The following is a 16,662-nucleotide window of genomic DNA, read 5'->3' as shown; positions in this document are numbered from 1 at the left end:
CAGTCACTCCATGAAACCAATAAGCCGTTTGTCAGTGATCTACCGTTGCCTTGGCTACAGTCCACAGAGTACAGTTTGTGTGAGTTGCATGAACATCTGTGCCTTGATGTCCTTGGAATTAGGTCCTCACACTCCGATAAAGGTGTGTGGGTATGAAGCGAGCTCCAGCACGCGCGTCTGCAGACCTATTGTAACCTGTACAAGCAGTCAATTAAACAGTCATGGTGTGTTCAAGGACAGAGCCTTCTGAGAGCCTTTGTTGCTGCTGGTAGTAATGAGTGTGAGGGTAGTAGTTGGTTTGATTATTTACATCATTGAGTTGATTATGAAGTATATGCAATATCCCCATTAAGTCTGAGTTATGTAGACTAAATGTTCTTTCTGTGTAACAGATCTGATTAAAGTGATTTAAAAGATCGCAAAATCTTTATTGATGAAAACTAAAGATGACCAGTGCATTCTAACATGTTTTGGAAAATTGTGAGATGCGTTTCTGCTAGTAAGTCTTTTAATGAATTACCCAATTCCAAAATGTTGGACTCCAAAAATAAAAAATTGTTTGTGATAGTTTGGATTTTTATTTCTAAAACTGGCTGCCTCATCACAAAGTTTTTAAATTTGAAAATCATTTGACACTGTGGTCCAAAGTATTTAGCTAAATATTCTTCTCAAGATAAGCATCTTCAATGAAGCATCTTACTGGTTTGCAGATTATTTGGCTAATTATTTTGGCAATGTGTTCAAATGGCTGGGGCAAATTCCTCTTTTGTTAAGGTTAAAAAAGGTGTACATCAAGGATCAGTCATAGGGTTCATGTTAATCACAATTTGTCAAATACTTCCCATCAGTTTATGCAGATTGTGCGATTTACTATTCTTATTGAACTGCATAGGGATCTACATTTCTACAGGCTCCTTTTGATGAAGTGCACATTTTCTTGAGCCACTAAAATTTGTTTTAAATGGTGAAATGCTTTTTTCAAATTCATATGTTCGCTGAGAGTAGCTCCTCAATAAGAAGGTGAGGTAAATTTATTACGAGAGTCACTGGTTATTTATCTGGGATTAATTATTGATGAAAAGCTTTCATTTTAAACTTCATGTGAAACATTTAATCTCCAAATTAAAGGTGAAGATTGTTATGTACTAAATGTTATGTACTACAGAAATAAATCATGTTTCTCACTGTATGAGAAACATGATTTGATCACAGCTCTGTTTTTGTTTGTACTTGGTTAACATTGTCTAAATGTCAAAAATTAAAAGATATTAAAAGCCATCCATGTATTTTCTAAACCTAACTATCCATACATTTCATTGGTCATTTGGTGGATGGATAGGTCACAAGTTCCTCAAAGTTTCTTTGAGTTATCATTATCAACATAACGTACTATAGTTAGAACAGCCTTGATCTGCTGATTTGATTTCTTTAATTATATTGAACTTCAGCCTGAATGAACCACAAATTTTTACTTCATGTTTGAGCACCTCACTGATACCAAAAATAGGTTCAAATATACAGTTCTCTGAAAGTAACATTATCCACACCCCAGAGTGACGTTGTCAGTTTCATGTGGCAGTGATTAGATAAAGTTAATTTACTGATTGGAAAAGTATCACACCCATCGCCTGTTTGGTCCAATCAAACTGAAAATCATCTAATTCTTGTCACCAGCTGATTTCTCTGCATGTCTCTACTGGAGCCCATTACAGCTTTTTGCTTGTGTGGAAACTGCAATATGCAACTTACTTTTGAGTTTTTGTTATTTTCTGTCTCATTTTATTTTTGCTTGCAAACAAGCTTTACAGCCACAGTCCATTTCTTTTTGTCAGTGCTGGGATGCTCTTTTATAAAACTCTGACTGCAGCGTGTCGCCTCGCCTTCCATGCTGGGCTGGCTGCAGAGAAAGAAACAAATGAACAGGCCAAGAGAGATGGATTAAACCAAATAACTACCACCCAGACTTCAAAAGCCTCTGGGTTTGTACAGAACTTTGTGCAGAATAAAGGTGAGAAACAAAAAAAGTGGATATTTTGCTGCCTAATTAGGTGAGTGACCATCTGAGCTGTTAATCAAAGAAAAATAAATATAATTGGACCACTGGTCACAGCTTAGACATTTCAGCTCAGGCAGAAACCCCTCTGTGTCACATTTTTTCGCATTTGGTAGCTCTCCTCCATCAAATATCATTGTGTGGTGTATTAAATCTACATTAGCATCCTGCCGTTTGGGGATAAAAACCAGCATGCGCTCATTTCCAGAGCAACAAATACAATCCCTGGTTGTGCATTGTCCCTGCTCAGCTTTAGGGGCAAATGTGGGGCGTTGATTCAAGGGACACTTCTAGGTGAGGCTAACTGGCACATCTGTGATGCATATTTGCAGGGTTAGTGACTGTGGTGAGACCCAGAGACACTTCTACTCTGTATCTAATGGAATGTCTTATCAATATGTGTGGGAAAAATGTGGAGACAAAAATGAAACTGAGGACTAATTTGTGCATAATGTATGACTACTTGCTCTGTGTAGCCTTTGAAGTACATAGTTGCTTTTCTGAGCAGCTCTTAAAGTGTCTGTTTGTCACCAAGTAACAAAGTCACATTTAGGGATGACATTATTGCCAACTTTAGTGGTTGCCATGGTAAAAATTTTGTTGGTTACTTTTGCAGTTTTAAAAATAACATACAATAAAAACATATGTGGCTAAGGCACGCATGGATTAACAGACATCAGCTTCCCCTGGTGCCCACATTCACTGTACATGCAGCTAATGAAAACTCTTTAAACAGTTGGCAGGTTTGGTGTCTGGTTTGTTTGATGAACTTTTTAACCAGCTGATCAGATATATTGGGCTAGTTGTACTGCAACCGAGAGTCTATTACTACTTTCCAAAACTCCCAACATAACAATGAAGATTATGCATGAACCACATCCAGGAAACGTAATCCGTATTTTCAGAGGATCTTCACAAAACTCCAATAATATAACAGTGATGATTTATACAATAATCACAATCAAGCATATTCCTCCAGGTTTTCTGCTGGTTTTGGGAACAAACTCACTTGTTCTGCTTTTCATACACATTCACCAGACAGTGGTACACTTTGCCTTTAAATACGCCTTATTTATTCCTCAAATAGATTCAATGAGGTGCCTATTAGAAATATCACTCCATGGTTGCATGGCATGGTTAAATCTTTTGTACCACCAAATCTCAATGGTGCTTTAATGGATTGAGATTAGGTGTTTTTTCAGCCATTACACTACAATACATTTTATGATGTACAAGAAACCAGTTAGAGAAAGTGTGAAACATTTGTGTCATAGGACATCATGACACAGATGTCATGATTTGTGTCATGGCATGTCTAAATCCAAATATCCATCTCCTAGTGGAGATGGATACTCTGTAGATATAAAGGAACATGATCAGCTGCAATACTGTAGATCCTCGTGCATCTATTAGATGTATGGACGTCACAGTCTCCTAGTTTATCACATTTATTTAATGTAATAAACTTTACATTAAATTTTAATTTGTGGTAAGAATTAAAAAAGAGAACAGATTAAATCACAAAACCTATGTTGACTAAAAACGTAAATTTTTACAGATCATTTTAGTCAACATCATTGATTATGTTGATGAATCATGTCAGCCATAGTTAGGATGTTAGGATGAATTAATCAAGATTGACACTGATGTAACACCCAGAGAGAAGATTCCTAAAGTGAATGAAAAAGGAAGCGGCTCGGCTACAGATACCATTATCAAGAGTCGCAGAATCAATTGGATACGGGAAGTAAATGTAATTATGATGTCAGTGAAAATTAATACTTTCACTCACCCACACTGAAGACTTTGTCACAGTTACAATGCTCGCTCAGCCGGCAGGGCCTTCATTTGTCTCCACAGCAAAATTAATTTGCTTTGATGTTTTTGAAAAGAGCTAATTTGCAGGCTAATTAATCTAATCAGCCTGAAAAGAAGGCGACAGAGAGGGATGGCTCAACTTGCTCCTCTATCACTCATGAAGAGACACACGCCCATACACACACAAACACACTGATATCTGCAGATTATTTGCACATCCAGAGGACTAAAATGTAAACAGGAACAAGTGCTCCACACACACACAAACACACGCCGCTTCACCCTTCCCCCCGCTCGGAATCGTTGTCATCAACACTTGCAGCACGGCAAAGGGCAGTGAAAAGGTTACAGGCGTGAGTTAGTGGAAAGGTCGAGCTAAAGGTCTTGTTTTATTTTATTTTTTTCTTTCTGTCCAGTGTATTCTGGGTGAGCAGCGCCTCCCAATGTGGGAGAGACGGGGCAAAGATATTCAGAGGAAGAGGAGCAATCTCTTAGTTTGATCTCTTCTCAAGGAACATTTATTGATATTTAAAAGATGCAAAGCTTGATTAGGAATAAGCAGCATCAGTGGCACAATCGTGCTGTTAAGGATGCTTCACTGTTTTGTTGTGTTTAAAATAGGAGTATTTAACAGATAGTAGAGTTGATCTTTAAATTATTTAGTACAATCTTCCCTGAAACCATGAGGCAGAGAAGCCCCAACTCGCCCACGTGTCGATTTGTATGGAATGTTGTGGGAAGGATATAAAACATGTGGGAGAGACCCACTTTTAATTTTACAGTACATTCAATATCTTTTTAAAGCCCAGAAACTGCCTTAGCTAAACATGTAAAAAGTGTACCTTGGCAGGAATTTTAGTTTTGTCTGCATTTACAAAAAATTGGAAAGGAGATCAGTTAACAACACCTCTTAAAATAAAAACCCAGTACATTCATTAATTCACCTTAATCAGTCGTGAAGCTGTAGTCAGTTGATCTATTTTATTGCAGTAGTATAATCTAACGCAATTTGCAGCTGTACTCCAAAAGTGAGCTTTGGAAATTTTTTATGTTTGTCTTCCTGATTTTTTTTATGTTTGTCTTCCTGATCGTTCTCATAACTGTGTGCAGTGGCGGAATAACATTGGGTTGTTGTCCAGAAAAACAACTAAAATAAAGAACAGCTAAAATAAATGGGCACCTTTGCCATGTCATATTTATCCTAAAGGAAACATGAAGTCGTTGATTGCAAATTAACAGTTGCTAGATGCTCCAATAAATTTTATTTTTTTCTACTCAATAGTTTAAATAGACTCAGATTAAATGTAAATGGATGGATTTGTTTTAAGGTGTTTTAGCAGGAGTCTTATAACTATCAGACTGATGACAACAGATCTTTTTTGGAAAATAAATTGTAGATCATTTGTCCAATAGTATGAGTTACGCTACGATTATCTTTCACTGCCTTATCTGTCTCAGTAAAAGTTACATTTTTTTAAATTGTTTCATTCGCAATATAAACTGATTTAATTTCATTCTGGTGCATGTATAAATTGTCTTAGTTTAAAATTAAGTGTTGAATACATAAAATATTTTCAGTTAAAATTATGCTGTAATCTATTTGGTTTTAAGCTTTTAAAATTTGATTTAAAATCTATCAAGAAAAATTACTATATCATGTTTTATTCCACAGACATCTGGTTTATAACATCTGGTTTATAATTGATAACAGAAATTGTTGCTCAAATTATTTTAACATGTTTGCTTTCTGCTTCAGAGTTCATCCGTGTCTCCGTCAGCCAGTTTCCGGGCTGGAGAGAAACATCGGAGTTCCAGCGATTTTTCATCCGAGAGCAAGAAGCAGAAGACGGATGACAAGGAACTGACCTCCAGCCGCTATGTGAGTGATGAGCTTAAACCCTCCTTCTCTGGGCAGTGGAGGTGTATGATTAAATATTTTATCACTGCAAGAAAAAATTGGAAAATTTATCTCAGTTCTTGAGTCTGTTTTTACTACACTTTGTTTTGAAGAGCTGAGGAAGGAAATAGAGAAAAGCTTGGGAGAACTAGCTTTTCATGTGTGAAGCCACTAGCTTTTAATTTGTCCTTTTATGTTTTATTATATTGTCAAAGGCAAAAAGTTAAAGCAGACTGAATGGAAAATATTGTGATGCCATTTTATTCTGTACAGTAAAACAATATATTGTTATTTATATATTTTATTTCATTCAATTTTTCAAAAATGTAAGCTACATTTCTGTGTGAATCCCAGGAAAGTGATGGAGAAAAGAGTGACGACAACTTGGTAGTAGACGTCTCCAACGAGGTACCAGGAAGCTTTTTGTTCTTAAGATGCCATGTTTTTCTGTTCATTTGTTAAACATATAACCTTGTTTCTTTGAAAACATCTGGGCTCACCCACCTCAGGATCCTACCTCTCCTAGAGGAAGTCCTGCCCACTCTCCTCGGGAGAACGGATTGGACAAAAGTCGCCTGCTAAAGAAAGACGCCCCCCTGAGTCCTTCTTCTATCGCCTCCTCCAGCAGCACACCTTCATCCAAGTCCAAAGAGATTAATTTGGTGAGTCATTTGGGGAATTACCATCTTTTCATCTGATTAAATTCTTTTTTAAAGATATTTATATCAGTGTAAACATTCAAGCAAATCATTGTAAGTTGAGAAGAAATGTTTTGATGATAAATATCTTAATGCATCAGGATATAATAAACTCTTTCTGGACTTCACCAGGCTCTAAAATGCTTTAAATCTAACCATAGGAGATCAGATACAAAGAACAGATTACAGATGACAAATAAAGAACACTTTTGTTCCTTTCATAGGATTTTAGCAGAAAAAAAGCCAAAAGGTTGGTTAACAATATGCACTTTAGTCATTGAGTGTCTCAGAGGAAGGCGGCATTAAATGATTCTAGGGTCAAATAAATGAAGTCTAGACCCAATTGAAGTGATGGGACCTTATCTGAGTTGTGCAAATACAAATCGGCAAACCTCACCGACTTGACACAATACTTTAAGTGGCTCTACAATTTGAGTTTACAGTTATTTACTTTCTTAAAGCATCTTTATTTAAGATTCATTTTACTTCAAAAATCTTTACTGCATCTATCATGCAGTACAGTTAGATTTAAAAAGTTTTAGAACTTCAGAGCTATGTTATGTCCTGATACTTAAACCTCTAAAACTAAATAAGTATTCTTTTTAGTATACTTGTTTTGTTTGTGGGTTTTGTAATTAAGAAAGAGTCTTCAGAACAAAAATTATTTTACCATATATATATTTTTCCTACTTAAGTTGTGAATTGCTTTGCATCCTTTCTAGATGTGAATTTAAATTTTTTCTAGTAATTTGCTCTTTTTCTATGATGTACTTGATTTAGAATGAAAAATCTACAACCCCTGTGTCTAAGTCCAGCACCCCAACATCCCGCTCTGAGGCTCCCACACCCAGCAACACCTCCACCCCTGGCCTGAGGCCTGCACCGAGTAAACCCACAGGAGCCGAGCTGCTGGGTCAGTCCTGATCGTAGCTGATCATAAAGCATCTTTACAGCAACGAGAAGCATGGAAGTCAAAAGGAATCACAAAGAACTTTTAATACCAATAAGCCTTCCTCAGATTTGAGTACATAGAGTTTGAACATTGTAATGTTTCCAGTATATTTATTTTCTTAGACAAAGCTAAATTTTGAGCAAGAAGTTGAAATGATCTTTCATAATTCTTATGTCATTTCTACATGTTATATTTCAGAATATAAAAAACATATTGAAATATTTCTGTATCTGAAGAAGTAGACCATGTTCTTTTGTTTGTTTTTAATTAATCTAATCTAAACCTCAATTTTAATCATGCTTTAAAAATATTTCTCCTAATGTTTTCATACTGAATGATGAGTATAACATATATATATATATATATATATATATATATATATATATATATATATATATATATATATATATATATATATATATATATATGTGCTCTTATATATTTATCAATGTATTATTTGTGTAATATTTATTCTAGTTTTCTTTTCTGTTTTTCACCTGTACCTGCACCAGTAATACTTGTATGTATGTGTTTATATGTGTGTGTATGCATATATAGTCACACTTTCTCTGTGTTTTCTGGTATCCAAGCAACAACATTTTGTTGCCAAATTCACTGTTGTGTCTATGCAATGACAATAAAGTAAGTCTAAGTCTACTAAGGAATTTGCGTCTTACTAAACCTGTCCTCACACTGTGTCAGGAACCATTGTAACTTCTGCCTTTGTTGTCTTCCAGCTTCCGGTCTCCGGACGCCGCTCGCAGTGCCCTGCTCGTACCCCGGACCGTTTGGAATGGTTCCTCACCCCGGCATGAACGGAGAGCTGAGTGGAGCGAGCGCCGCCTACTCCGGCCTCCACAACATCTCCCCACAGATGAGCGCAGTGGCCGCTGCTGCCGTGGCGGCATATGGACGCACGCAAGTGGTACCAGAACTTTCACAGAAACACACATCCTGAATTTGTATCTGTGATCATGTTCAAGACAGAAACATGTAAAATAATGGAGAAACCATTTGAATCAATTTTAGCTGTGTGATTAAAATATTGAGTTAACAGAAAATAAAACAATCGTTATTAAAATGTTTTCCTGAGTGCAAGCAAGTTTTTCACAGTTTTCTGCTTATTGCTGTTGTTTGATCTGCCTTTAAATCAGTCAGCAACTTCCTCTAAACATCAGGTAGATATTTTGTCGGTTATTTAACTTGTCTACTAAAACCTCATTGATTATGATTTTTTTTAAAGCCTTCAGCCAGATGACCTCATATCAGATTAACCTCAGATATTTGATGGCAGATCTCAGAGTTTTGTCTGCAACCTCCAGTATTTGTCTTTGATGTAAAAATTTGACTTAGAATCTTGTAGTGTGCTGCTGGCCGTAGAGTGAAGGTCACTGACCGCAAGAGAGCAGTCAGTCTTACTAACAACACAAACAGAAAAAAACTGCTTTAACCTTTAAAGAGAGCTAAAATTTTCTATCTGAAAGAAAAAAAAAATCCTTAAAAAATAAAGAAAGCAAGGAAAGAGAGTGGTAGAAAGCATTTCTCAAGGTCTACAGAAATTATCCTAATCTTAAGTTTTCCTTAGATTTGACAGAATAATTTCAAGTGTTTTTTAATAATGTTTCGAATTGGGCATTAATTAAGTGTAATGTTATTATGACAATGTCTCTATTGTCCATTTACATCACCTTACCCTAAAGTAAGCAATATCAAAATCTAGTAGATATTTAAATCACATTGAAAAAGTGATTTAAATATCTATAATTAATTGTTAAAATAAAATTTGCAACCTTATCTAACTCTTTAAATAGTTCTCTTTAGTTCTCAGCTTTGAATTTTTTTAAAGAATTGTTGCTTTTAATCTGAAAAATTCTAGCATTGTTCTCTCTTAAGCTTCATTATCACATTTTTCAAGCAACTCTGCTTTAATTAGAGATGACTCATATAACAAAAGCATTTCACAGTGGTGTGTAGTTGAACTGTTGTTCTCTCACTAGGTGGGATTTGATCCTCACCATCACATCCGTGTCCCAGGGCTTCCTCCCAACCTGTCAGGAATTCCTGGTGGAAAACCGTAGGTTTCCTCACCTCAGTTGTTAATGTCAGACACACCAAGAAAGACACATGATTTTGTCGTTATCCTTTCATTTCACTCTCTTTCTTATTTCTTGCCACTCTTTGTCCCCTCCAGAGCTTATTCCTTTCATGTGAGCGCTGATGGACAAATGCAGCCTGTGCCTTTTCCTCCAGATGCTTTGATCGGCCCTGGCATCCCACGGCATGCACGACAGATCAATACTCTCAGCCATGGAGAGGTGGTGTGTGCTGTCACCATCAGTAACCCGACTCGTCATGTCTATACCGGGGGCAAAGGCTGTGTGAAGGTGTGGGATATCAGTCATCCGGGTAACAAGACCCCTGTTTCCCAGCTGGACTGCCTTGTAAGACCTGTGCCTTGACCCTTATATTCCAGACTGTGTCAGTAAATGCATGTAATACAGTGTTTTTCTGTTGCTTCAGAACAGGGATAACTACATTCGCTCGTGTCGCCTGCTTCCGGATGGACGAACGCTAATTGTAGGGGGCGAGGCGAGCACTTTGTCAATATGGGATTTGGCTACACCAACTCCTCGTATCAAAGCAGAGCTGACTTCATCCGCACCAGCGTGTTATGCTTTGGCCATCAGCCCTGACTCCAAGGTCTGCTTTTCCTGCTGCTCTGATGGAAACATAGCTGTCTGGGATCTTCATAACCAGACTTTGGTTCGGTAGGTGGCTACAGATCGGTAATGTAGTGTATAGCAATTGTATTTCCTTGACTGAACACATGAACTTGAGTACGACAGAGTATTAGGGCCACGCTAATGAAATATATATGTTTTTAATTACGAGAATAAAGTAACAAAATTGCAAAAAATTAAGTCATATTATGAAAATAGTCATATGAGAACAAAATTGAAATAGTATGAGAATAAAGTCATAATATTACAAGAATAAAGTTGTAATATTATGATTTTATTCTCATACTATTTCAATTTTATTTTTATATATTACCATGACTTTATTCTTGTATTTTTTTTACTTTTTTCTCGTAAAATTATAATTTTATTCTTGTAATACTGCGACTTCATTCTTGTAATATTATGACTCATAACAGTTTATTTAGATAATTTTATGACATTATTCTCACAATTTTATGTTTTTAATTTTTTCTTTATATGGCCCTAATACTCTGTCACACTTGAGTGACATCCATTCTGCATCGCTAATATTACGTCAGTCCTCCACTTGTAGCATTTGCTTCTTCATCTGCTCTTTAAGAGTGTGTTGGAGTATTTCCACATTCTTCCTGAAGTGCATTTGTGAGGTCAGACATTGATGTGGGACAAGAAGGGATGGCTTACAAATGTGTTCTAATTCAACCCAACTGGGCACAGTTATGTTCCAGAAACCTCACACCTGCTGTTATTTTTGGATATTCATGAACTACGTTTTAGTTTTTTCTACTAATTATTGTTAAATAACATGGATGTATTGTGCATGATTCTCTGCAGGCAGTTTCAGGGTCATACAGATGGAGCCAGTTGTATAGACATCTCTAACGACGGAACTAAACTTTGGACTGGAGGTCTGGATAACACTGTTCGGTCCTGGGATCTGAGAGAGGGACGGCAGCTGCAACAACACGACTTTACTTCCCAGGTTTGTAAGAAACGCCAAAGCAATACGTATACTGTGTTAAATATTTTTATGAACCTCTTTTATGCTTATATCTTCATATAATTCTTTATAACTCAGTCCCTCTACCACATTCATAATGTAAGCTGTTGCACTGGGGCAAAGACGGCTGGGTTATTATCAAACTTGTTGTACCAGTAGTTTGTGTTACTTGTAAAGTAAAAATGTTACAGATTGGTAAAAATTGTACTTCGATGGACGAGTCCCTGCCAATTGCAGTGTGTGTGATTACCGTCTCTGCTTTTGATTTATTGCAGTAATTTACCAGCTCAGTTCAGAGCATTTAACCCACACTAAAGGCCAGACTATTTTTGTCATGCCCTCAAATACTTTTAACACCAATAATACTTGCAGTTAGAATTCACTTTTTTTCAGGTAAGAAGAAATGCAGCGATAAGAGACCATTATAGCAATTTTCCTGAATAGGACCCATTTCGCAACCTCAGTTTGTACATGAGGGCGTGAGTGTGCATTAAAGAGATTTGAGAGAGAGGGAACACAAGACAGGGAGCAATATGGCTGATAAAGTTTTACAGTCTCAGCAAATTTATCACCCACTATTTCTCAGCTAAAATATCTTTTAGTCTTTTACAGGTTTTTCACATTTATACAACATATTCATGAGCACATTTTCGACGTTACAATGCTGAATGTTTTAAACACTACATATGATCTGGGGTGCTGTGGTGGTGCAGGGGCAAAGGACAACCCACGCATTGAGGCCTTAGTCCTCGTGGCGGTAGTTGCAGGTTCAATTTCCGGCCTTGCGACATTTGCCGCATGTCTTCCCCCTCTCTCATTACCCTCTTTCCTGTTGAACTACTTTCAAATGAAGGGCTCTAGAGCCAACAAAAACTTAAGAAAAAAACCTATTTAGTATAATAAGATATTTAAAAGAGGACTGTTTGTCTTTTTTGCAGATCTTCTCTCTGGGTTACTGTCCGACAGGCGAGTGGCTGGCTGTGGGGATGGAGAACAGCAACGTAGAGGTCCTGCACGTCACCAAACCTGACAAGTACCAACTCCATCTACATGAAAGCTGCGTGCTCTCACTAAGATTTGCTCACTGTGGTAAGAGTGCAACAAGGTCAAGGGGACATAAATGACACTGTCATCAAATGAAGCTTCCTTGTTTATTTCTTAATTTAGACATAAAAAGGTGTACACAGGTGGTCAGATTCTGGACCGCTAACCAGTATTCTCAGTATTTTGAATTGGTGAGGCTTAAACATTTATTTGTTCACCTAAGGCAGGGGTGCCAAAAGTCGGTCCTCAAGGGCCGGCATCCTACATGTTTTAGTTCTCTTCCTGGTTGAACACACCTGGATCAAATGATGTCTCGTTAGAAGGCCTAAGAAGAACACTGACCTGCTGAAAAGGTTGTTACTACCACCATGGAGAGAACTAAAACTTGCAGGATGTTGGCCCTTGAGGACCGACTTTGGGCACCCCTGATCTAAGGGGTCTTGCATACCTAAAAAAAAAAAAAAATCACGTGCATGTACAGAACAATATACTAAAATATCTATATTTTGTAATATAGATAACTCTGTATTACAAAAATGTGACTGTGTAAGTTCTCCACATTCAAAGTGAAAATACAAGAAAGCGGGAAGTGCATAGGGAATAAAATCATTACTCAAATGTCAATGTTCACAAACAGAAGGTTGATTTTTTTTTCTTTTTTATGTATAAGTTTTCACTGTGTTCTGTTTCGTTCCTTGCAGGGAAGTGGTTTGTGAGCACAGGAAAAGACAATCTACTCAATGCATGGAGAACTCCATATGGAGCCAGCATTTTCCAGGTGAGAGGGACAGAGCAGCCCCTGCATCTAGGAATTTTCTGTTTAGAGAGATATATATGTAATACAACATGGAGCTAAGGCTGTCTTTTTTTAATACATATAACCACATTTTGTCTTATATCCCCTTCTCAGTCAAAGGAGTCATCCTCTGTGCTGAGCTGTGACATCTCCATAGATGATAAATACATTGTGACGGGCTCAGGAGACAAAAAAGCGACGGTCTACGAGGTCATCTATTAGGAAAGCTGGACTTAAAGGTCATCCTTGCGTCTGGACGTAAAGTCACCATCATCAGTATAAAAAATGTATCCAAACAAACACAAATACGTTCTGGGACCATAACACTTTGACCTCCTGATTCTGTTTGGTCGAGAATCAAAATGCACAAAGCACACAGATTTTTTATCTTCCTTTTATTTTCAAGTGCCGTTCTGCTGGTGAAAGTATAAAAGAATGTCTATGTACACTAAGTCTGAATTGGCCAGATAGCATTCCTTTATATGACATTTAACACAAGTATCTCTTATATTTGATTGTTTACAGCATTTAGACATATCTAGCTTTAAGCTTAGGTGTTCTGAATGGCACATGTTTTATAACAAGTTTTTATTGTCATTTCTGCATAGTTTCTCTGCCTGATTACGTCTCAGAATTGACAATATGCCTTCAAAGGGTACATGACAAAGAGGGGTCGTAATTATGCACATGCAAATTTGTTTTTAAGAAATTGCAGACACTGACCAATTTTTGGGCTCTTCTAGTAGAGATGTGTAAAAAGCCTTTAAATGATTCAATCTTTATTGAGCACATTTAAAAATAAAACACAGAAAATTCCTCATTAAATTTAGTCAATGAAGAAAGTTTATTTTAAAAAATTGTTTTCAAATTATTTTTAAAACCACTAGTGGCACCAGGTTCCCCTCATACTTCTTTTGTGCCTACTGTTAAGTATGATGAAGAAACTGTGAACTTGACGAGGCATTTATCTTTCAAATACACTAGAAACTTAATTACAGCTGTTGAATATTTGACTCTTTGACTATACATGGACATTTTAAATTGAAATCCAACGATGGTAGAAGTAGTGCATCACGACTAGGTCATTCAGGCTAATATTAATCCAAAACATTATAATTGTTCACTGAGCTAAATTCAGCCTACTTCTGAGATCTAAATCTTGTAGAAAACCTGTGGAGTAAACTGAAGAGGAGAGAGCAGGAAAGAGGACCAAGGACTCTCATCTGGAGATTGTACAAAGTACTGAGGGTAGGGGTATCAACATTTATGGGTTTGTTGGCAACAAATACTCAGATTAAAGGTTGGTGTCTTTTCTCCGTAAAATTATGTTACCGCAATAAAAGGTTAGTTTCTTTTAAAGGGGTTTTCACATTTTTACTATTGTTGCCAGCAATGTATCTGTATGTAAGGGGCTTTTTGAAAGACAAAATGATTTTAATAACATGGGCTTCAAAGGCATTATGTTCATATTTATTATGTTGATGCATTTTGTTCCCTTCACTTTTAACTTTTAAACTTTTACATGTTTTCTTAAATACTTCTCAGAAAAGCCTTCCACATGCCAGAAACACCAACAGTTAATTGCATTACAGTTGCATGTTGAGGGGTGCTTGTTGTGGAAGCCATCACAGAAAGTTTCTTTAATATCTCTGAGCTCCTTCAAGGACTGACAAAGAGAGGCGACATGTTGAACAAACGGGGAGCTGACCTTCAAGGAGTACTTTGAGAGTACATGCTAAATAAACACACTAATGAAGAGGAAAAAAAGAAATTGTCATAGCCTAAGGACTTGTATTGTAAAGACTAGTTTGCCTAATCCAAAAACAACAAGATGTCTACTGTACAGAGGTGTGTGATGTATTTAAACTGTATTATCTGCACTCATTAAACAAACGTGTAAAAAAACAATTTCCAAATGTGCTGAAAGATTTCTTTTTGTATTTGAACAGATGAGGCTTGTTATTTTCTGTTTTCTATTGTTTAAGATGCAGGTTATTACCCTCAGTATTTTCTACCAGTATTCCTGCTTATGTTTCCCACCTTTTCCTGTATTTCAGCTTGAGGCTGGAAGTTCACACACACACGTGTGTGTTTTGTGTCTATGTTTCGATCTTGTGGGCGCTTTATGAGCAAACTGCAGAGACAGCCATCAGTGTCCTCACTCCTGACTGACCATTGCACTTGGTTCTGTCTCCCAGTTTGGACTCCTGTGAATGCTCTTTCACTCGCCTCTGATAGTTTTTCTGTAAAACTGATATATTGGTGTTTTGAAGGTCAGCTTTCTCATTTTTGAGCTTGGTTTTCTGGTTGTGGACTTTTTTTTCTTTTTCTACCTATAAAAAAAGAACAAAAGTAGTCGTGATCGGACAGGATTAACTTTGATTTAGTTCTGTTAGCTTCTTGTAAAAAAAAAAAGACAGAAAATACACAGTGCCTTTATGCTTCTATGCTTCTTGGATTTCCTTTCCACTCTCCTGCTTGTTCAATAGTACTCCGAGCACAAATGTAACTTTGTTTTACAAATGTCATTATTATAATTATTAATTTAACTAACTATGGTAGCCACAGTCTCAGAAGATGCATAGAGGTAAAACTTGTATACTCACAGTCAGACATCATTATCAATCCAATTCTGATTAATCTTGTCAAATTTGAGTATTTTTAAAACATTTCAAATGTTCATCATAGATTTAAGTGGCAGCATACAAATCTTACTTTTATTGTATGGTATTCAATCTACTTGGTGCAAAATCATGTAGACTAACAGCAGGTTAAGTCATCAAAACATTGCATATTATATCATTATCTACACAAGTGTCTGAGGTAAAATATAAAACTGATAAATATGGTCCAAAACTACTATTTGATCCATGCATCTCTCTTTTGTTCTCCGAAACAATCCCACTGTATGTAATCTTTTAAAGCTGCAGTATGTAACTTTTATTAAGAAAAAATGTCTTTTACATATTTGCTAAAGCTAACACTATGTCGTGACAAATAATCTGTGAAGAAATCAAGCTCCTCTGCCTTCTCCCACTATAACTATTGCCACATGTGTGCACAGCTCCTGGTCAGAAACAACCAATCAGAGCCAGGAGGAAAGTCTTAGTGCTGTTAATTCTACCTGTGTAGGTGCAACTACATGTGCCAATGGGAGATAAACACCTTACCATTACAGCAAAACTCTCTTATTTGCCGTCATCGCTGTCATACTTAATCTACGTAGTCTGATGGAAGACTCTACTGATGGGGAGGAGTCGTAGTGTAGCAGAGAGCAAGAGGAGGATGTGGGCAGCATGCATACAAGCCTGATTGACAGTGCTAAGACCCTCCTCCTCTTCTGATTGGTTGTTTCTGAAAAGCGGTGTATTTCTGCAGTTAGGACTGGGAGCTTGATTTATTTCACAGATTATCAGTCTCATCTTATACTGTCATGACATGGTGACAGTTTTAACAAAATGTAAAAAGATATGTATTTTACAGAAATTATTAGAGAAGGGTATTTATGCCCATGATCGGAGTATGTAAACTTTGAGAACTGTGCATGGAATCTGTTTGTTTAAGATTTGATCATTTCTAGCACTACAAAGAAGAAAAAGGTTTTCTTTTACTAACAGAAAAAAGGGAAGACACGTCATAATTATTTACCTTTTTTACTGCAGATACCTCAGCAGAATTAAAAAG

The 16,662-nt window shown here is 36.7% G+C and overlaps 1 protein-coding gene across 3 annotated transcripts in view; it reads left to right on the top strand.

Moving 5' to 3' along the window:
- The window catches only part of LOC114155155 (transducin-like enhancer protein 4), a 44,774-nt gene extending 29,351 nt beyond the window's left edge, over positions 1 to 15,423 (top strand). For all 3 annotated transcript variants that reach the window (XM_028034913.1, XM_028034912.1, XM_028034914.1), the window contains exons 9-20: positions 5,628 to 5,750; positions 6,123 to 6,176; positions 6,278 to 6,430; positions 7,247 to 7,379; positions 8,156 to 8,343; positions 9,416 to 9,492; positions 9,610 to 9,859; positions 9,939 to 10,186; positions 10,973 to 11,120; positions 12,077 to 12,227; positions 12,884 to 12,960; positions 13,093 to 15,423. In XM_028034913.1, the coding sequence (XP_027890714.1) occupies positions 5,628 to 5,750; positions 6,123 to 6,176; positions 6,278 to 6,430; positions 7,247 to 7,379; positions 8,156 to 8,343; positions 9,416 to 9,492; positions 9,610 to 9,859; positions 9,939 to 10,186; positions 10,973 to 11,120; positions 12,077 to 12,227; positions 12,884 to 12,960; positions 13,093 to 13,200 (1,710 nt within the window). In that variant the 3' untranslated portion in view covers positions 13,201 to 15,423. The remainder of the gene's footprint in view (positions 1 to 5,627; positions 5,751 to 6,122; positions 6,177 to 6,277; positions 6,431 to 7,246; positions 7,380 to 8,155; positions 8,344 to 9,415; positions 9,493 to 9,609; positions 9,860 to 9,938; positions 10,187 to 10,972; positions 11,121 to 12,076; positions 12,228 to 12,883; positions 12,961 to 13,092) is intronic.
- The last annotated feature ends 1,239 nt before the right edge of the window (positions 15,424 to 16,662 follow it).

The sequence above is a fragment of the Xiphophorus couchianus genome, chromosome 12 (assembly GCF_001444195.1).
Source record: "Xiphophorus couchianus chromosome 12, X_couchianus-1.0, whole genome shotgun sequence".
Taxonomy (NCBI): Eukaryota; Metazoa; Chordata; class Actinopteri; order Cyprinodontiformes; family Poeciliidae; genus Xiphophorus; species Xiphophorus couchianus.
This window is presented reverse-complemented; position numbering and strand designations above follow the sequence as displayed.